This window comes from Narcine bancroftii, chromosome 1 (genome assembly GCF_036971445.1).
Source record: "Narcine bancroftii isolate sNarBan1 chromosome 1, sNarBan1.hap1, whole genome shotgun sequence".
In the NCBI taxonomy this organism is placed as follows: domain Eukaryota; kingdom Metazoa; phylum Chordata; class Chondrichthyes; order Torpediniformes; family Narcinidae; genus Narcine; species Narcine bancroftii.
Genome location: NC_091469.1, coordinates 367,784,404 through 367,807,287, shown reverse-complemented (window position 1 = coordinate 367,807,287; position 22,884 = coordinate 367,784,404). Strand labels below are relative to the sequence as shown.

General features: G+C 37.2%; 1 protein-coding gene and 1 long non-coding RNA gene across 6 annotated transcripts in view; one reads left to right on the top strand and one right to left on the bottom strand.

Annotated features, from left to right (window-relative positions):
• LOC138750771 (uncharacterized) overlaps positions 1-11,362 on the top strand; it is a 35,093-nt gene extending 23,731 nt beyond the window's left edge. Inside the window, exon 3 of the long non-coding RNA XR_011349498.1 lies at positions 11,034-11,362. This is a non-coding gene — a long non-coding RNA (uncharacterized lncRNA). The remainder of the gene's footprint in view (positions 1-11,033) is intronic.
• The window catches only part of oxnad1 (oxidoreductase NAD-binding domain containing 1), a 40,367-nt gene continuing 18,681 nt past the window's right edge, over positions 1,199-22,884 (bottom strand). For 4 of the 5 annotated variants that reach the window (XM_069912891.1, XM_069912876.1, XM_069912886.1 and 1 more), the window contains 5 exons: positions 22,615-22,721; positions 18,899-19,040; positions 7,206-7,448; positions 3,561-3,669; positions 1,199-2,420 (listed from right to left, as the gene is read on the bottom strand). In XM_069912891.1, coding sequence (XP_069768992.1) covers positions 2,269-2,420; positions 3,561-3,669; positions 7,206-7,448; positions 18,899-19,040; positions 22,615-22,721 — 753 coding nt within the window. In that variant the 3' untranslated portion in view covers positions 1,199-2,268. The remainder of the gene's footprint in view (positions 2,421-3,560; positions 3,670-7,205; positions 7,449-18,898; positions 19,041-22,614; positions 22,722-22,884) is intronic. The other variant, XR_011349493.1, reaches the window with a different exon arrangement.

Genomic DNA, 22,884 nt, shown 5'->3' with positions numbered 1-22,884 from the left:
CAGCTGATTGAGTGGTGCCACATCAACAACCCTGTACTCAATGTCAGTAAACTAAGGACTTCAGGAGGGAGAAATCAGGAGAACACAGGGTTATGCAAATTCCTGGGTATCAACATCTCTGAAGATCTATCCTGGGGCCTCCGTGCCAATATTATCACAAACAAGGCTCACCAGTGGCTATATGTTAGGAGTTTGGTATGTCACCAATGACTCTTGCAAATTTCTACAAGTGTACTGTGGAGAGCATACTGACCGTTTCCATCACTGTCTGGCATGGAGGTGCAATTGCAGAGGACAGGATAAGACTACAGAGAGTTGTGAACACAGCCTTCACTCCATTAAAGACATCTACAAGAGGTGGTGTCTCAAGAAATCAGCTTCTAGCATCAACAACCCTCATCACCCAGGCCTTGCCTCTTCTCACTGCTTTCATCAGGAAGGAGATATTGGAGCCTGAAGATGAACACCCAATGATACAGAAACAGCTTCTTCCCTTCTGCCATCAGATTTCTGAATGGACAACGAACCACAGACACCACCTCACTTTTTCTTCTTTTGGACCAATTTATTTTAAAAAAATCTAATTTACAGAAATTTTGCTTCAGCCACGTTGCTGGAAAAATAATAAATTTTGTGACACATGCTCATGACAATAAATAAAAACAATGTTGGAGAAACTCACCTGGTCAAAAAGTGTACTTTATATTGAGAAACTCACCTGGTCAAAAAGTGTACTTTATATTGAGAAACTCACCTGGTCAAAAAGTGTACTTTATATTGAGAAACTCACCTGGTCAAAAAGTGTACTTTATATTGAGAAACTCACCTGGTCAAAAAGTGTACTTTATATTGCAACGATAAAGATACATAACAAATCTTTTTAAAAATGTCACTGTTTATATTTAATGAAGAACATTTGTATATATTGTTGTTGATATGGTTCATAGTGCAATAAATAAAAAATTACCCAAAAAAATACATAACAAACGTTTTGGGCTTGAGCCCTTCATCAAGGTATGGAAAAAGTGTGGGTATGCACTCGAACAACATGGGCAACAAATGTAGGTGCCTGGCTACATTTTTTTCATACCCTGATGAAGGAATAGCTAAAAGGACGTCTTTACTGGATTTTCCTTTCTGGATCAGCTTCATATTCATTATGCATCGAGTGAAATGAATGAAAAACAAAGTCAAAAAATAAGTCAGCCTAAATTATTTATTATAGCTGATAAGAGGCACAGGATATGATTTTAATTTTGCCAAAGATCTACCCCTTTTGACCTTGCAGTTGTCGATGATCACAGAAACTGTCAGTATTTTTAATGTATATATCACATTCAAAGGGAAATAACATTGAATGGCAAATACAATTAATAAAATAACTTAAATATTATACTGTTTCTTGTACAATAATTGTGCAGATACATCCAAGATGCAAATCATATTGGTCTATTTAAAAGACCGTGCAAGATATTTGTACCAGTGACTGTATCAAAGGAAGTTTGAAAAGCATGAATCACAGCTTCAGCTACTGAATTATGCTGGTGCAATCTGATGAGACACTAGCTGCTATTATTATTTTACTTAAAAAAAAGTAATACCTCACACAACTAATTCATACTCAGAATAAAACCATATTTAATCATCATTGCAAAATTAATGTTGGAATTTAAAGAAATGTGAAAATATTGGTTTTGTAACTAAAATTGCAAATTTCTATGTAATTGTAAGGCAAAACTAGACTTAGTAACTTTTTCCAGAGCACACACATGATAGGCTGAATGCTATCTCTCTGTGTTGTAAATCTTTTATGACTTTATATACATTTATCATTCAATATTAAAAAGCATTCATACAAAAGAATTGCTGGACACTGTTATTTTGCTGGAATTATTCATGATGTGCAACCTGAATAACATCATCCAATGTAACTCGCGCTATTTTACATTTCTGGGTTAGAATGGAATCTGCTGACTTTTGTGTTTCACTCCTTGACAATAATGTTGTCCACAAAAGAAAATGCATTGATATGAAGTTAATGGTGGCAGTTTAAGTTTCAACAGCCTGCCAAAGCAATGCAGAAATAAAATTATTGTTTTTCCACAGTTGGTTCTGAAAAGAATGAAAAATAAACTTGAATGTAGTACGTTAGGATTTCATGGAATAAATCCCAAGAACATGCTACCTGAGAAGAAATGTGGAGTATCAAAGTAACAAAATGCTGCCAGATTGCTGGAATAAGACCATTTGTGCCTTTTTAAATTCTCACTACCACCACTTCTCAAAAATTAGACTTTCTTTAGGAACACCAAGCTTTTCCAGCTGTTGAGAAACAGACTCTATCATTGGAGGTGGACCACAAATATAGCAGAGATTATCCTTTCCCACGTGTGCCAGATCATCTTCAGATATTCTTCCAACTAAAATAAAAATGAACATTAAAATTACAAAAGAACTATATTCTGAACCACATTTTCTCTTACAAACAAATGTACTAGAACTCATTTTGGCTGTGGTCATTAACACATGATAAAGGTGGAGAACAGCATTTATAAATTAAAAGCTCAATGCAAAATACATTCCTACTGCAAAATTCACAACCCTGGAATATCTAAAATGATAGTACACCCAATTAAATATTTTAATTAAATATACAATTTTAATGTGACAATTTGCAGGCAATATTGGTTCTAAACACAATGACGAGATAAAAAATACATTTATGGTGTTTACATACATCAGGAACAACTCCCACTTCTAATCAGAAGTATCATGAGATTCTATGCATCATCAGAATTTTTCTTCAACAAGCCAATACTATATATACGTGTGTAATAGTCAAATTTTGTGGACGAATTTTTAGAGTAAATTTAGGTCGACTATTACACACATACTACTTTCGATCGTGGTATGTACCTACGTTGTTCGAGGCATTGGGAGCTCGGGTGGGCAGACAGCCAGGACCAGGTTGAAAATCCAAAGTTGGGGCGTCAGGAGCTTGGATGGGCAGGTGGCTGAGGGGAGGGTTCGCGGCTGAGGTGTCAGGAACTCCGCTGGATAGGAGGCCGGGGCCAAAACTAAAGGGGTCAACTTTTATGTGGTATTGCTTTTAACACAGCAGTATGCCCTCAGAATACAGCAAAATTTGTCTCAGTTATATGCTGAAATCCTGGAGGAGCATTTAAACCCAGAAATAAGTAAAATATTAAGCCAAGAGTGACAAAAAGACCTCCATTTCCTCATTACCTATCCCATGCTTCATACCCACATCCCAAAACCAAGCTCCTCCCTTCAACTCAAATGTATAAAACTCATTTCTGCTCAAATTAGCAGGAGACTGTTAAAAATGTATAGATTTAATAGAATGAATAATGGCTCCCTTTCCTCATTTTTCCTTTTTTTGTTTATGTTTCAAACCATTCATATATTTCATTTCTATTTGAAGGTGGAGGTTATCGCTTGGAAACAGTTATTGTTTTCTGAACTGAATGGAAATCAGCAATAGTGTTAAAACCAATTATAAATTAAATTTAACAAGACCCAATCTTTATGAGGCTTACCAGTTACATAAGGCAGTATTTCTCCAGGAATTTCCAAAGCTTGCTGTGTCACATGAAAATGACAGCTGATTTTTCCAGAAAACTCTTTTGCTAGATGTATGATGTTTCTCTGGAAGACAAGTTGTGCATAACATTAGTTGCATAAATGATTAAAAAACCTTGCTGTAGAAATGAGAAATTTGTGTCCAGAAAAGCTAATTAATCAGATAAAAGGGAAAAATAAAAAAAAACAAAAGGACCTCCCTGGGTCAATTTAAATGCAAAGTGTACTTCATAAAATCAATAAAGAAAATTTAGAGCAACAGAATGGGTGAGGTTCGAAAAAAGTTTTCCTCATTTGTATTTGCTGTGAGAATGAGTAAATGTGAAGAGTCCAAGTTAAAGAAGGGGAGGTGCTCTTTGCACATCTAAAAAGGTAGATAAATTCCCAGGGCCTGATCAAATGTATCCTAGGGCATCATGAGAAGCTAGGAAAGAAATTGCAGGAGTCTTGACAGATATTTGCATTATTGCTAAACATAGGTGAAGTGCTAGAAGACTGGAGGATGGCTAACATTGTGCCTTTAACAAACGGCTGTTAGTCAAGTCAGGAAACTGCAGGCCAGTGAGCTTAATGTCAGTCGTGGGCAAATTACTGGAGGAAGTTATGAGAGACAGGATCTACCAGCATTTGTAAAATCAAGAACTGTCAATATAGCGCTATGAGTGAGAAATCGTGTCTCATGAATTTGATTGAGTTTTGTTTGAAGATGAGACCAGGCTAAGTGAATTATCTATGAGAGCTTTTAGCAAGGATTTTGACAAAATCCCACATGGCATGCTTCTCTGGGAGGTCACATTGCATGCCATCCAGCTTGTACGCAGAATTGGGTTGATGGATGTGGAGAGTTGTTATCAAATTGGTTGTGGAGGCTGTGATCAGTGGTGTGCATCAGCAGTCGGTGTTAGGTTCACTGTTGACATCGATATTAATGACTTGTATAGCAATGAGGTTACCACGTGACATGGAAATTGGTGGTATCATAGACATGAAGATCATTCAAGATTACAACAGGAGAAGTGGGCCAAGCAATGAGTAATAGAATTTAACTGACAATTGCAAGGCATTACACTTTGGTAGGTTAAACCATTAAAGTAAAGCAGGACTTACAAACTGAATGGTAGTGCACTAGGGAGGACTGTTGACTTTGGGGACAAGTACATAGTTTTATGAAAATAGCAATGTAGGTAGATAATGGTGAAGAAGGTGTTTGGCACACTTGCCTTCATCTGTCAGGGTATTGAGTATAGGAGCAAGGACATCATGTTACAACTGTACAAGGTCTTGGTGAGATTACTATTAGAGCATTGTGTGCCATTTTAGTCACCCAGCTAAAGGAAATGCATCATTCAACTAGAAAGAGTGTAGAAAAGAATCTCAAGAATGTTAAACTTAAATTATAAAGGAGAGGGAGAATAGGCTGGAACTTTACGTCTGGAGCATAGGAGGTTTATAAAATTGTGAGTGACGTAAGCAAGATAAATAGCAACCCTATCCCCTACCACAAATCTGTCTGTTCTCAGACACCTCTGTCAGGACAAGGCTAAACTCAAACACAAACCAAAGGAGCAGCCTGAGAGTTTACAATTCAACAACATGAATGTTGAATTTTCCAATTTTAGGTTACTTGACACCACCCCCCCCCCCCCCCCCCTACTTCGCTCTTGTCTGACTCTCTTTCTGATCCACCCAAGATGCTCCTCTTACAAACACTCTTCTTTCCAACCCTCACTACCTCTAATATCTGGCTCCATATGCCCATCATCCACTTTCCACTGGTTCCCCCCCGCCACCCCCATCCCTACTGTTTCCATCTGGTTCCACTCATCACCTACCTTTACAAGATTCCATATTGCACAATCTGCAGCCTATTGATGATTCCACATCACATTGATATTTCTCTTCTTCTTCCACCACCTGGCTCCATCAACTCCTCTTCACCAGATGCACCCATGTCTTGCCAATTCCTGCCTCAACCTGCCTGGCTATCTCCCTTTTACACTCTTGACTATTCTCTTTCCCTCCACAATTCCATTTGACCCACTGAATTCCTTCAGCAGTTTGGTTGCTCAAGATCCTGAGGAACTGTGATAAGGTGAGTGTGGAGAAGTTATTTCTTTTTTCTTGGGAGAATTTAGAACTAGGTTAAGTCAGTGATGGGGCAAGATCCTTTCAGGAGGTTTTAGATCTTTGGAATTCATCCTCAAAAGCTGGTGGAAACAGCGTATAAACATTTTTAAAGACAGAGATAAGCATGGAGTGGAAAGTCTTCTAGGGGTAGGACCAGAATTATGCCATTTGGCCTATCAAGTCTGCTCTGCCAATGGAATCATGGCTAACATTTTTCTTCTCAATCCCATTTTCTTGCCTCCCCATAACCTTTGATACCTGTACTAATCAAGAACTCATCAATTTCTGTTTTAACATACCAAAACACTTGGCCTCCACAGCCAATTGTAGCAACAAACTTCAGACTCACTACCCTCTGCTGAAGAAAGTTCTCCTCATCTCTGCTCTAAAAGGCTGCCCTTTTATTCTGTGTCCTCTGGTCCTACGCTCTTTACTACTGGAAGCATCTCCTCCACATCTATCCAGCCCTTTCGTTATGTGTTATGTTTCAAAAAGATCCTCCCTCCTCCTCCTAAATTCCAGAGAGTCAGGCCCAGACATCAAACTCTCCTCATGGGTTAACCTGTTCAGAGGACCTCCTCTGGACCCTCTCCAACGTCAGTACATCCTACCTTAGATTGATCTGATTTTGGACTTTACTCCAGTTTCCTAATATTGCTGTGCTCAATTTTATATAGCTTAACACAGTTCTCGGTTTTGGTGCATTCTTCCTCCTCAAAGCATCTCCTTAAATACATTTTCTAGCCAGGTTTAACTTCAATATAACATTCAAGTTTTTTTATCATTAGAAATCAATTTTTAAAAAAAACAGTACTGCAGGCTTTACTCTGGATTTAGACTTTAACTCATTTGATTTTGAGATGTTTAATTCACACACATTTCTTGGCCTGGTTAAGTACATGTCAAATGCACTAAAGTAGCAATAACTAATACCATTTTGCTCTTATTTTCTTAATCAGTGCTGTTATTGAAATGTTGTCGATAAAAGCAAAGTCTAAAGTTTATTATTGTACCAAATTTCTTGAGCAGTGAATAGAAATGTGGAATTAACTCTTCATATTTTGACCTAAAATACTAAATACTCACAAAAAGGTACATTGTCAGGGTAGTAACATTTGAATAAAATAGGAGCTAAACAAATAAAGGACCAGAAAATACCACAAACAACCAACGACAATGAACAAAGGATTTTTTTTTAAATTGCAACAATTGAGTTGGGGGCATCATTGCTTTTAATGTGACGAGTTCAGTGAGCTAAACATCGGTCGAGGCTTATAAATTCCACTGGCATGATTACTCTTCTAGTTCACAAACAGGCAAGTTTAATTAAGCCACAAATTTAATACACTGCTATACTGCATTAAACATTGTAAATAAAGACTACTCCATTGTCTGTGGTAAATTTACAAGCCATAGAACCCAGATTACACAGCTGCAGATTCACAAAGATTATGAAAATATAAGAAAAAATTAACCTTAAAAAGAAGTTCTTCTGTGTTCTTAGCACTGAAGTACAATTGTACCGATCCTGGTTTATATTTACAATGCTCAGTTTCTTGGAATTTGTGGAGATCAACAACGTGCAAGAGTATAGAATACAAGGGATTAATGCCCACGCCACCTGCAACTAACAATAGATCCACCGGAGAATCAGAAGGTCGAGGATCAAAGAAGAAATCACCTCCGACACGAAGAGTTACTTCTGAACCAATTTTGCACTGAGAAAGAAATAAAATGTCAAGGAAAACAATTTTTTTTTTTAATTGTCATTTTTGGGGACTTTCTGCTGAAAGAGCAGAATACTTCCCAAATATTATTTTTTTCTAAAGATGTACATGTAATTATTGTAAATGAACTGTGAAATTAAACATAAAAACCTTCTGACTTCACGAAACACGATCAATATATTTCCATATTATTTGACTTGAAGTAAATCACTACACATTATTATTTCTAATTCAATATCACTAATAAATAAATTAATACACCAACTAATTTTTATTTTGTTCACTTTGTTTGTAACTCTGGATGTGAACGCATTTCACTAAATAATATGCTTTGAAGAAATTAGGACCATTGAAAAACAAATGGAAAATGAATGTTGATTTATACTGTATTCAATAATGCAAATAAAATTTTGATTAAGTATGCCTTAATTAATTCTATAGACGTCAGTTTATTATTTATTCAATTAACGGGGAGTACAATTAACATTTGCCTTAGACTGTCCTGCTACTTTACTATCATTAACTTTCAGATCGCCTTCTACCACATTTATTAGAATAATTACATCAATTATATGCTGATTAATAACTTTAAAATGAGTTACTCAATTTATACAATCAAGGTCAGTTCATCAAATACAATTTACACAATTGTAAATTGGCTGTTCACATCTTTACACAATCTCATGCTTAGAAATGCATTTTCTTCCCTTCTCCCTCACTTCCTCCTTTGTACTATCGAATTATTTAGGTCCCACAAAATATCTCTGGAGAACTATTCATTCTAATGGAAATCCAGTTTATCATTTGGTAGTGTTTTTAGTGATTTGTTAGGTTTTAATATCAATCTTAGGAAATCTGCAGACACTCAAATATTTTGAAGTTCAATTTGAACAATCAATTGTTTTTAAGCTGAGTTAACTCATGTTCAGGACTTTAATAAAGTTGGTGAAAAACAGGTTGTGAGGTGTGGAAGTTGTGTCAACATCACAAGTTGAACCTCTCCATCAAGACTTCATCCAGCCAAACTTTGTATTTCAGAATCTGCGGTCAAGTACGTTTCCATGGTAAAGTTGCCAGTGAACATTAATAATTAAAACAGATTTTATTTTACATTAAAATGAGGCGTTTAATACGATAATTCCTTAGAGGCTAGCGGAGTACCTGTCCTCGCTCAACACCCCTCTCTGAAAATGGATCCAGGACTTCCTAACAAAAAGAACAGTCTGTCCAGGTTGGTAGCAGAACACCAAGCACCATCACATTGAGTACTGGTGCACCTCAGGGTTGTGTGCTCAGCCCGTTCCTGTTCACGCAACTGATCCATGACTGCATCGCCAGATCCAGCTCCAAAAGTGTCAATGAGTTTACAGATGACACAGCAGTGTTTGGCCTCATCATCAACAATGAGTCACACTACAGAGAGGAGGTGGAAAATCTCGTGAAATGGTGTGAGCGTAACAACCTGCGTCTGAACGTGGACAAGGTGGAGGAGATGACTTCAGGAAGAACAGGAATGACCACCCTCCACTATACATCAACATCTCTGCAGAGGAGAGCACCAAGTTCTTTGGAATTCACTTAACTAATGACCTATCGTGAACACACAAAATCTCACTTGTCAGGAAGGCACAACAGTGACTTCACTTCCTGAGAAGACTGAAGTAGACAAGGGTACCAGCCACAATTATGTCAGCCTTCTATAGGAGCTCTATTGAGAGTGTCCTGGCTGACTGCATCACAATGTGGTATAGTTGCTGCAGAGTAATGGATCAGAGGTCAATCCACAGGACCATAGGAGTGGCAGAGAGGATCACTGGAGTTTACTTCCCCACATCAATGTGATTGATGAGGATTGTTATCTGAAGAGGGTGCGCAAAATCATTGAGGACCCCATCTTTCAGCTGCTCCCATCAGGAAAGAGATGCAGGAGTATCAGAGCCATCAGGCTGAGGAACAGCTGCTTCCCATGGGCAGTGAGAAACTGAATGACCAAAGGAACTGCTCACACTACCCATCAGAGATATTTATTTGTGTCTTCTTTGGCTTGGCTTCGCAGACGAAGATTTATGGAGGGGGTAAAAAGTCCACGTCAGCTGCAGGCTCGTTTGTGGCTGACAAGTCCGATGCGGGACAGGCAGACACGATTGCAGCGGTTGCAAGGGAAAATTGGTTGGTTGGGGTTGGGTGTTGGGTTTTTCCTCCTTTGCCTTTTGTCAGTGAGGTGGGCTCTGCGGTCTTCTTCAAAGGAGGTTGCTGCCCGCCAAACTGTGAGGCGCCAAGATGCACGGTTTGAGGCGTTATCAGCCCACTGGCGGTGGTCAATGTGGCAGGCACCAAGAGATTTCTTTAGGCAGTCCTTGTACCTTTTCTTTGGTGCACCTCTGTCACGGTGGCCAGTGGAGAGCTCACCATATAATACGATCTTGGGAAGGCGACGGTCCTCCATTCTGGAGACGTGACCCATCCAGCGCAGCTGGATCTTCAGCAGCGTGGACTCGATGCTGTCGACCTCTGCCATCTCGAGTACTTCGACGTTAGGGGTGTAAGCGCTCCAATGGATGTTGAGGATGGAGCGGAGACAACGCTGGTGGAAGCGTTCTAGGAGCCGTAGGTGGTGCCGGTAGAGGACCCATGATTCGGAGCCGAACAGGAGTGTGGGTATGACAACGGCTCTGTATACGCTTATCTTTGTGAGGTTTTTCAGTTGGTTGTTTTTCCAGACTCTTTTGTGTAGTCTTCCAAAGGCGCTATTTGCCTTGGCGAGTCTGTTGTCTATCTCATTGTCGATCCTTGCATCTGATGAAATGGTGCAGCCGAAATAGGTAAACTGGTTGACCGTTTTGAGTTTTGTGTGCCCGATGGAGATGTGGGGGGGCTGGTAGTCATGGTGGGGAGCTGGCTGATGGAGGACCTCAGTTTTCTTCAGGCTGACTTCCAGGCCAAACATTTTGGCAGTTTCCGCAAAGCAGGACGTCAAGCGCTGAAGAGCTGGCTCTGAATGGGCAACTAAAGCGGCATCATCTGCAAAGAGTAGTTCACGGACAAGTTTCTCTTGTGTCTTGTGTATTTGTGTACAGGTATATGAAATACATGACCTGCATATGTATTGTTTGTCTGTATGTGTGTCTGCGTGTTTTGCACCGAGGACTGAAGAATGCTCTTTCATTGGGTGGTACTTGTACAATCGGATGACAATCAACTGGTCTTGACTTTTCCATGAAATATGGAATTGAGGGAAGGACAATAAAGTAAAATGAAAATCCCTGAAACAGGGCTTAAAAGGTTTGATTAACAATTCCATTTGTAGGCCATTAGCTTGTTCTTCAAGTAAAACATGAATGTCTGTGGGCACTATGGCTAAAGTAAAAACAATACTGGAGAAATGCATTAGGGCAAAAAGCATATTTTATATCACAAAGAAAAAGAAACATAACCAACCTTCCTGGCTTGAGCCTTTCATCAAGGAATAGAAAAATATCAACAGGCATCCAAACAATTTGTTCATTTGTAATAACATCATTTATCAGAAATACAGATTTGGGTGACATCTCTTATTGTTTTATTCTTGTTTTACAGCCACTTAAAAGCTTCTTTGACTTTCATTGGCACAACTCTGGTCCTCGTATTGAAAAATGGCAACTACAGACTCCAAAGGTGATCATAAGGCTTAGAAGCAAGCCTGGCTCTCTTATACCTGCACCAATGAAGTAATTAAATATGCCTGAGTAATCACCAGTACCTGTGAAGCCAAATGTCCCAAACATTATGCTGCCCTGAAATGGAAGGGACTATGTGTAAAAAGTCCTGTAATTTCTACATTGTCAATCCCAAATGTATATAAATAACCTTAAATAAAATCTGAAATGTCAACCCCAAACGTATGCAAATAAACTTAAGTAAAATCTGGAATGTGCACTTTAATTACATGTGAATTGTTTGATTTACAAATTTAAAACTGTGGAGCACAGGAGCAAATAAAGGAAAGAAGTGTCTTTGTTCCAAACATTATGGAGGGCACTGTATGCAATTTTGGATACAGTAATCATTGGGATTACTGATTCACTATTTCAAAACAAATTGGAATGTAACCTAGGATATGCATTCAGTTTCTGCAGCCAGTACTTCTGCAACTGTATTGTTGAAGCCCTACCATTTAAAAAAAAACAATTATTTTCAACTTCATTTTTTTCAACATACAGTAAAATCCACAGTATCTGGCACCTACAGGGATTGTGGATGCCAGATATGCAAATTTTCCGGTTGCCTGAGATACACTCTTACCATGCCTAACTAATATACCTCCATTAAGAATAAATAGTTTTAAAGAAAAAAAAGACAGTGCAAAATGTAATCTCCAAAAAAATCTGCATTGCAGTCCTTAATTATGTAAAATTCATTTTAGTCAGGTAATTCTTGTCAAATTTAAATGAACATAGGTCACTGGTGCTATAACAGTACTGTGCTAACTGCTACACTAATCGTGCTGCCATCCTAATTAACCTCCACCCTCCCTAAAGTTTACAAATAAATCCTTACTAATATAATGCTGTACTAATAAAAATAAAGACTCTTACTAGGCAGGAATAGGGACACACTTTGGGAGAGTCACCTGATCGGCATCGGCCAGCTCTTCATCTTGATGAATCCATTTTATTCTAACACAACTCATTCAAACAGCTGCTGCGGGCAGGGCACAACTGGGGAGCTCCAATGGGTGAATGTTTGCTCCCATTTCACCAAGGGGTTGTGTGTTACTTGGGAGAACATTTATTTTCACAATTTTAAACATTTACATTTTTGTAGGTTGCATGAATTGCGGATGCCGGGGATTTTACAGTAATTTTCTGTTTTGTAGCATAAATTTGACTAATTAATGTTCAGCTGTATTAACATTTTTTTTGCTTCCTAATTAAAGCTACAGCAGGAAGGAATTACACAAAATACGAGTGCTATATTTTCAAAGCTAATAATTAAAACGCTGAAGAAATAGTTCTTTTATTTAGAGATTCAAAATAAATAGAAATATCACAAATATTAAAATGTGGTTTTCTGATGAGCCAGTTTGCCAGTTTTGAAATTAAGTATAAACTCTTGATGTACAACATTGAAGTAGCACACTAAAATTTATAATTATATCAGATATCTTTTAGACGAGTGATGCAAAAACCCAATTTTAAAAGAAACTAGAAAATTATGTGGAAAGATTGCTCAGTTCCATGGAACAATAGGATAGATGACAAGCTCCCATCATCGTTGAGGGAACTGTTATCGTCAGAGTGGTAAGGCTTTGGCTCAACAGACTTCGGCGAGACAGGCATGTAGCGAGGGATATTAGGAGCTGAAGTCAGCATTTCCTGACTAATGATAGGTTGTCCCTTTTATGCACACCAAGGAACATTGTGCTCTCCACTCTCTCCATGGCAGAACTGTTGATGTGCAATGGAGAATGGTTGACCTTCACCCTCCTGATGTCCACAATCATGTCCTTTGTGCATATTGAGACGCAGGTTATTCTCAAACCATTTTACAAGCCTTTCAACCTCCTTTATGGAAGGCAACTCATTGATACTGAGGCCAACTACTGTTGAATGATCCACAAATTTGCTGATTCTGTTGGAGCTGATTCGGGATGTGAAGTCATGAATCAGCAGCATGAACAGTCGCACGCTGAGCACACAGCTGGAAGGTCACCAGTGCTCAGTGTGATGGAGCTTGCAGTTTAGCTGTCAACCCAGACAGACTGTGATCTTTCCATCAAGAAGCCCAGAATCTTTTATCTTTTATGTTTAGATCTTTTTCCCACTTTTGTTTGGGTTTACAGCTTATTTCATCGTTCTCTTTCTCCTTTATGTACATGTTTATTATAAATCTTTTAATTATCATTGTTTCTGTAATCAGATTCAAAGCTGCTTCCTTCTGGTAATCTCAGTCTGCTTCCCAATTTGTCCTTTAAGTAGGTTTTCAGTTGGTGGTATGCAAACATTGTATTCCATATTTGTACTTGTAAATTATTTCCCAAAAAACAATTTTCTATTCTTTTGATCCCTTTTCTCTCCCATTCTCTAAAGGAAATCACAACAAAATAACATAACAAAAAATCCAGAGATATTTCTTCTAAATAATTTAAGAAGTAAAGAACTTGGCCTCGATTTGGATGATAATCTGATAGATATCTTAATTGTGCTGCTCTATAATAATTTTTAAAATTTGGTAGCTGCAAACCACCTTGTTTGTACCATTCTGTTAATTTATCTAGCACTATCCTTGGTTTCCCCCATTTTCCATAAGAATTTCCTGTTAAGGAAATTGGTAATGATTGAAATAGGTATTGTATACTTGGGAAGATATTCATTTTAATGCAATTTACCCTTCCTATCAGTGTTAGTGGCAAATCTTTCCAATGTTCTAAACATGGGAAAAGCTATGCTCCTGAACTATGAGAAATACAATAAACACGAGGTTACACATGATACAATATAACAGGTTACACAGGCTATATATCACGCCCCAAAAGTTAAATAAATGGGATCCAACATTATCAGATAGATGTTTTCGCTGTAAGAAGAAAACGGGAACAACAGTACATGCAATTTGGCCATGTGAGAAAGTGAAAAAAGTTTTGGGAAGATCTAAATCAGGTATTAAATAAAATCACAAAAAGCAACATAGCAAAAAATCCAGAGATCTTTCTTCTAAGTAATATAAGAAGTAAAGAATTTGGCCTCAAACTGGATGAAGCGCAAAAAACATTTATTATGATAGCCTTAGCTGTAGCAAAAAAATGTATGTCAACTTGGAAATCAGAAGAGAGCCTGAGAGTACAGCAATTGTACATAGAAATGAATAAATGTATTCCAATGGAAAAAATAACAAAATTTAAAAAATAAAGTCACATTATTTGAACAAATTTGGGAACCGTACATGGAACACAACAGAGAGGGCCTACCGCAGACCTTCACCCCCTAAAATGATAGAATGAGAAGAAGACGAAATGAACTGATCCAGTGTGTAAAAGTAGATGACAATTTTCTTGTTTATTTTCATTGTGTGATGACATTGTTTAATGGGTTTATTGTATTGTATATGTTGAACATTTAATGGGTTTGGAGGGGGGTGGGAAGGAGGGAGGGAAGGGAGGGGGAAAAGGGGAGAAAATGACACTGTGTATATTCAAGAGGGAAATGTTTGTGTGTATTTTGATTATTGTGGTTCATAGTGTGAAAAAAAATTTAAAAAGCCCAGAATCCAATTACAAGGAGGGGTGTTGAGTTCCATCGAGGTCAATTTATCTACCAGTCTATGAGATGTAATTATGTTAAATGCCAAGCTGTCGTATAAAGCTTAATTCTTTAGATAGGTCAGGATGGAATAGAGGGTGAAGGATATTATACCATCTGTGGATCAGTTTGGACAGTAGGCAAACTGGAACAGGTCTAATGTCACTAAAAGGTGCACTTTGATGTGCTCCATCACTAGGTGCTCAAAGGACTTCATGATCATTAACGTCAGTGCCCTTGAGCAGAAGTCAATTTGATTGGAGAAGATGGAGAAACTTAGTAATCAGAGTAACTTCAGTTGACTTTTGAAATGTTTCTAAAATGTCAAAGCTCATGTCAAGGATGAAAATTAAATGTATAACATCAACATACATTATGCACTATATTGGCCATTTAAGAAATGTTCTAATATTTCAATTCCTAACACTGTGTGGAATATAGAATAAGCAATGTCGAATTCCTCTCAAGAATTCAGTACCAAAATAGAATTTTTATCCTATCTCTGCCATGATTTATGGCAGTGGGGTTGTGGAAGGAGGTAGAGAAATAAGAAACCTGCATAGAACTAGAACAAAAATTCTGTGGTTAAAATAGCTTCAGAAAGCTCAGATTTGGAATGGGTCCAGAGAAATGATCAAAAATTTTAAAATTGCTTACACTTCTGATCACAATTAGAAGGAAAATTTAAACACTCTCATCCAATTATGTCATCAAGGAAATTGTATTCATTGTAATAAAAATATATATTAATTCAACGGAATTATTTCAGAAAAAATTTTTCTTTGTCTCATCTCACTAACCTTAGCTTTCTAGTCATGAAATGGTGATGCAGCACCATCTAGTGGTAATGAAATGTATACACATTGGAACCTGCATGTATGCTGACAATTGCAAATTCAGAATGAAATCTTTTAGATAATGTGTATGTTTATTTATCAAACAATTCAAATGCATATTTGTAACTAATTTTAAACAAGGACAGGCCTTGTATTGAATTATTAGTGATGAAGTCTCAATAACCACATAGAAGTGAGAAAACTTACTTAATATTTGGTTCAAAAGCTGTTTTAAAATCTCACTTTCAATCCAATTAAAAGAATGTATAAATATTTAACACAGCAAATAATAAAAACACTTCAAATTTATTGTAAAATCAGAGGAACAAAGTCTTCCACTTCAATTTATTACATCAACACATTTGTGAACAGCTGCCACATAAAAGCAAACACTCCAATAATTTCACACTGTTTGATTATTCTTCCAATGCAATCTCAATATGTTAATATTAGATGTATTAATGGACAAGTAAATGAGAGACTTGAAATGATAAAATGGGAAAACAAACTTCTCAAATTTAAAAAAAACAGAAAATGCTCAAATTATTCAGCAGATCAGGCAGCGTCAATGAATAGAGCCTTAAAGTTAAGGTGCAAAACAAAAAGCTGTGGGAGGAACTCAGTGGGTCAGGCAGCATCCTTAGAAGCAGAGGAATGGTCAACGTTTCAATCACCCTTCTGTCTCCACTGATACTCCCTGACATGGCAAGTTCCTGCAACAGTTTGGTTTTTTGTTTCAAATTACGACATGTGCAGTTTTCTGTGCTTCCAGTAGAGTTAAGATTTCTGGTTGGAGATATTTTATCAGATCTTGATCCCACATCAGCTAATTTGATTCATTCCAGAAGACACAAAAATGATTGGATGTACTTGGCACACCAAAGAAGTCATAAGCACACACTCGATGTAGTGCTTTAAAAAAATACCTGTAGTGGCAGCCAAAACATTCAAGACTCCAATCAACAATGTTGGATGTTGTCCAGGTGACCAATTACCTATCAGCCATGTTACAGAGTTCTGTGTTGTGTATTGGCCTATGCGTTGTGTGGTTTTGTGTTGGAAAGTGACAGTTTGCCTTAGAGAGCCAAGGTGAAGGTGGACTGCTGAGAGTGGGAGATGGACTGGGAATGTGCAGAAGATGATCTAGAAATTTCTGGACTTGGAAGACAAACCACCACTGGGTGTGGCTGTGAAGTGTAAGGAGGCCTAAGCAGAGTCATTGTCTGGGAGGCAGTTTAGAATGTTGGGCATTTTAAAAGCGATAAACATTCCCAAGGCAGTCAGAAGGATCTGGACCAAGCCAATGTTCCTGTCTCTGCAAGCAACACAAGAAAACAACTTCGAATTTTGTGCTCTCTCTCAAAGATCTTTTGGCTTCAGTTTGCCAAACAAACTGAATTTTGTTTATGATCTTTGCTTCGGTTGAGATCAAAGTTTTGTGAGTCTTGTGTGTTTTGTGTTTGCTTTGTGTCTAAGTTTTTCTGCGGCTGGTTGGAAATATAACTTAGATTTTAATTACCTATGTTATATTTAGGCTAGGTAATTTATTAGTTTTACACTGTTATAGAAATTTGCATAGTAACCAGTGGGCATTGTTATAAAAGGGGGGATTTTGAATTGAAGGTGAATTTTACCAGTGTGATATGCCTTCTTTGGTTTGATCTTGTAACAGCCAAAACACAAAATCACCCAAACAATGTAAATATAGCACTCACTAATTGTTTACTGATGCACAGCTCAAGATGTGCCAGGGATATTAAACTCCAACACTCAATGTTACTCTAATCCAAACGTGGAGAACACAGAGGTCATAGTTACTGCCATACCATCAAGACAGCATCTAATTAAGTTGAGGCCAATGTGGTTTAGGAGAAAACTTTCTATGGACTAGTTGCACCACAGACACTAAAGGAGCAGAGTAGCGGTGCTGGTGGTAGACCACCAATCAATTCTGACCAAGACAGAACTCTACAAGTTCCTCAAGATTTTGTCCTTGGCCCAAGAATCAACAACTTGTTCACTCGGCCAGAAGGTCAAAAATTGAGATATTACCAGTTGATTATTCTTCCACTTCCTATTTCTTAGATAATGAAGCTCTCTATGGCTCTATACAGCAAGCAGGAAACACTCAATGTTAGATTGATTAGTAATAAACAATACATGGCATACAAGAGCAGGCAATCCCCATTTTGAAGTAGGAAGTCTAATAAGATAATCTTGAGATTCAATTAATGGACTCTCATTAAATCCACCAACAACAACATGCCAGCTGTTACCAGCGACCAAAAACTTAACTGGACAAGAGTACAAAAAGCAAAATGGCAAGAGGAGGTTGGAGGTTAGGACTGATTCACCACCCCACAAGTTTTGTCACCACATATCAGCACAAATTCAGGAATATGATAGATTATTCTCTTTTTGTCTGGACAAGTAGTCTCAAAATTAGGGAAGACGCAAAACACCCTGCATAATTGATATTGACTGGGTCAAATTATTTACGTTACACACTGCCAAATAGAGGGTACCTGCAAATTGGAGGACAAGACCTAATTTTCTGTTAGGTCTCCAACCAGACAGCATTAGTTTCTGTTGAACCCCCTGCCCCAAGTCTCTCTCTTAATTCATCTCTTTTCCTCCAGTTTCCCAATTCCTTCCTTCCCTCTCCATTCAGGATACTAACCCCTTCCCCTATCACTTCTCAGCATTTTGCTCTTCAACCCTTCCACCTTTTTATTTTAAGCCTGCTGGCCTGTATTCCTCCCATGCCCATTCCTCCCTCCCCTCACCTTTGTATTAAGACAATCTCTGGACTTCTGTGAGAAAAAGAATGATTTTATCTATGGCCAGTAATATTTTCAATACCTCTATGCTCATCCCTCAGCCTTCTATTCCAGGCATAAAAGACAGTCTATCTAGCATCTCCTCATCTTCAATTTTCATGCAAAATAGCCATGGATTCATCACAGATCCCTGCAAAACAGTTCCAAATCAGAAACAAATCTTTCACTGCCCATCTTCTGACTCATTCCACCAAGACAATTTTGAATCCAGTTGGCTAGCTGAACCTAGATCCCATATTATCCAAACTTCCAGACCAGCCTATAATGTGGGACCTTGACAAAGACAAAGCAAAAGTCCATGTTCCACTTACGTCACCAATAAGTGACAATTTTAAACAGTTCTATAAACAAAAATTATCAAAACATTCATTTCAAATAGTTTCCATCACTATTAAAAGTTTTTAAAAGCTTAAAATACTTAGAAAAAAAGATTTTGATTCATATATGAATTAGGTCACCTGAAAATGAAAACTAAGAAATTTAGTTACCTGTGTATGAATCCAATGGGCAGGAGGATCTTTGCTGTATTTTACTGCCAACTCCATCACTCTCTCCCTCTCCAATAGATCCGGACTTGAACAGATGGAAAAACCACCAACTTTAGATACACCAGGGATAAAGAAGTCTACCCTTTAAATGAAAAAAAGTACCAACTCTCAAGTTAAAAGAATACACCACTAAGCAAAAAAACCTGTATTAAAAGAAACTAAAAGATTATATTTTATTCAGATGGTTTTACATTTGATAGAATGTTTCTAAAATAAAGTTCTTTGCTTTTGAAATCCTGAGCGATAAAGCAGATATTTTCAATAGAGGTATCGATGCAACCCATCGCTTTCTGACTTTCATGTACTGTACAGTAGTACAAATATTTAATCAAATTTTGCAGCACCAATATTGCATTTTTAGCATTTGTAATTGATCATGTCTGCTCCCTCACTCTACCCGTCCCTGCACCAACAGCAGGGCTGCCATCTTGAATGCTGTCACATTTAAATACTGCAAGTATCAAGGAGCATTATCAGATGAAATTTAATCAGACCAACGACTGACTTTAATAGGTGATTTAAAGGAGCTGTAGAGTATCAATAAGGGAATTCCAGATCTTCAAGTTTATGCAGCAACAAGCATCTGCCAAAGATGTAGCAATTAGAACTGGGGATCTGCAAGTGGCGAGAATCAAACTAGTGCTCAGAGATTTTGCCAAGTTGTTTGTATTTTTTGTGCCAAAAAGAGCAAGGATTATGGAGATGGTTGGAAGGGGTGAACATTTTAAAATTGAAGGTCTTTCTGGACTGGCAGAATGCAGATATAAGTTTTTGATGAGCTCAAGTAGTGTTGAAAGAGGGAAATGGCTAGAAGAATATTGGAATATTCAAATCCAGTGGAAAAAAAGCTTTAGATTTCAACAGATGTGGTGTGGAATATGCAAAGACCAGTATTATTGCCTTTAATCTGACATCAACTCAATTCTACCCCATGGCAATTGAGGCCAAACCTAACCATTCACAAACAACTTGCTGAAGAAACTCAGTGGGTTGAGCAGTATTTTAGGAGAAAAGGAATTGTTGACATTTTGGGCTGGAACCCTTCAAGGGTAGAGTGCATAGAGCAGGGACAGTGAGAACTGGTGAATCAGGGAAGAGTGAAGGATGACAGACAAGAGGTGGCTAATTGGCAGGTGCTGAAGGGAAAAGAGCCAAGAGAATTAAAAAGTCAGGTCTAAGATGAGTGACAGGATGAAACAGTGAATTGTAGAGACAAAGGCTGCCAGTGTGATCTGATAAAAGAAGGTGAATAATATTAGGACAATGTGAAAGATTGGGGAGGGTGTTGGGAAGGACATGGGATGAAATGGACCAAGAGCAGAAGGTTGGGGGGTGGGAGTAGGGTGGAAAATCCAGGGGAACCATGGGTGGGAGAGGAGCATCTGTAGTCTCCTGTATATCTAACAGTTTACAATCTTGCCATTTAGTCACCCATCTTCCTACCTCTATTTCTTCTACTTTCCTAACAATGTAATACCCTTCCCTAAAAGGGCGAATGTGCAGAAAGAAAATAGATTCTAGAGTTGTCATCTAATAACTTCATGTGAAAAGACTACTGGCACAGCTTTAAATATTTCATAGTAAATTTAAAAAAACACTCCATGATAAACCTATTTGATCTGATCCTCATTAAAATTGTCAAGTGACAGATATGATCACCAAATATTTTATCCCACTTTATGGCCATTTGAATTTCGTATTTTGTCTATACTGAGTATAATCACCAAAGTCAAAGGCATAATTTCACTTTGGTTCCAATTATCTTTATCCATCATTATTGAATGAAGATCTACCAGGACCAATGCCTGAAGAGGGCATTGTGAACCGGTGAACCGGTGTGGACTCGAAAGGCCAACATGGCCTGTTTCCGCTCCGTATATGGTTATATCCTGAAACTACCCCATATTCTAATTCCGTATATAATTTGTTTAATGAGTTTACCAGATCTGTCAAATAGATAATCACATCATCTGCAAATAAACTAATTTTATGTTCATTAGTCCCTATTTTAATACCTTTAATATCTAAATCTGTTCTAATAAGTTCATCTAGAGGTTCAATCACCTATACAAAAAGACCCTGTCTTGCTGATCTTGTTAATTTAAAATAGTCAGACCATTTGTTACCACTGTGGCTCTTGGATCAATATAAAATACTTTTACCCAATTTATAAACATATGCCTTAAGCCAAATTGAACAAGAGTCCTGAAAAGAAAGTCCTACTCTATCAAATGCCTTTTCTGCATCAAGAGCAACTGCAACACTTATCTTTTCCTGCTTTTGGGCTAGATGAATTAATCAACCTAGTTACATTATCCCATTTGTCCCTTGTTAATTAATTTCAGTAAGAAATTTTCCAGCCTATTTGCTAGTAATTTAGCCACTAATTTATTATCCACATTCAGTAATGATATTGGTCTATAAGATGATGGCATTAATGGGTCTTCACCTTTTTTTGGAATTACTGTTATAATTGCTGTCTTAAAAGATTCAGATAAATTTACAGTTTCTTCCAACTGTATTAAAACTTTCATAAGTACAGGAATCAGCACATCTTTAAATTCTTTATAAAATTCTGACGTAAATCCATCTTCACCAGGCAATTTATTATTTTGTCAAGAAGCTACAACTCTTGCTACCTCTGCAACTGTAATAAAAAAGTTCCTAATATTTTCTGATCTTCCATAGTTAATTAAGGTAAATTTACTCAAGTTAAAAATCGATCAATTTTATTATCACCTTGCCCAGATTCTGATTTATATAATTTTGTATAAAATTGCTGAAGACATTGGTTAATATCTTGAAGTTTATAGGATATGTGACATGTCTCTTTTGTTGCAATAATAGTTTTTGATTCTTGTTCAGTTTTCAATTGCCATACTAAATCCTATGAGCTCATTCCCCTAGTTCATAATGTTTATTTCTCAATCATTTTTTTCTGTTCTATAAGATTGTAACTTTTTATTCACTAGAATTATTTTTTCTTCTGACAACTGCTTATGTAATTCCTTTTCTAAAGTCGATATTTCAGTCTCAAAATTATTAATCTGAGACATTTTAGCTTTAGAAGAAAAACATTATCTGACCACGAATAACAGCTTCCTATTTCTAACACATTAAGCTCTTTATACAATCACTTACTAACTGCCACCATTATCCCATATGACAAGAGGACCTCTACAATGTACTTTTATAGTAGCTTTCCCTATTACAGATATCCCTTCCTCCTATTAATTGCTCCCACTTCTGATGAAGTCTCTTCACCCAAAACAGTCAATTCAGTTTATTTTTCCCATATATGCTGCCTGATGTACTGAGTGCTTCCAGCTCAATTTTTATTTGAAAATTACACACCAGCAGTTTTACCTATTTTTATTCAAACGTCTTAATTAATCTGGAGGAATTAGCCAAGAAAATAAATTCCAACTGCTATTTTGATCAAATTATTACAAGACTGTTTTCATGGCAGGTAATGAATAGAGGTTTATTGATGTATCTCACCTCTCAAAATTTAAATCTGAACTTGTATTTTAAATATAATCGACAAGTTAGTGCCTAGATCTTTCAAATACGCACAGGAATAGGAGATAACAACACAAAATATGTACTTTGAGCTTGAGAATTAAAAATTAAAACAAATCTTGAATAATATTTACCACTGTCCTGCTTTGAAGGCAAAATCTTTGTTCATCACAATAAGGCGTAATCTCTTAACTGATTCAGATTCATAAACTATTTCACAGACTTCTGCTTCAGCAATCATCTAAATTAAAGAAAGATTATTGCATTAGAAATCAAAAGTAATTAGTCAATGTTTCACTTAGTAGGCTCCTCTATACACATATATAAACTAGACAATTATTCTGTTTTATGCGTACTTAACCTTGATTGAGAGATTTTTAAAAATTACAATCCTCGAGTTATTC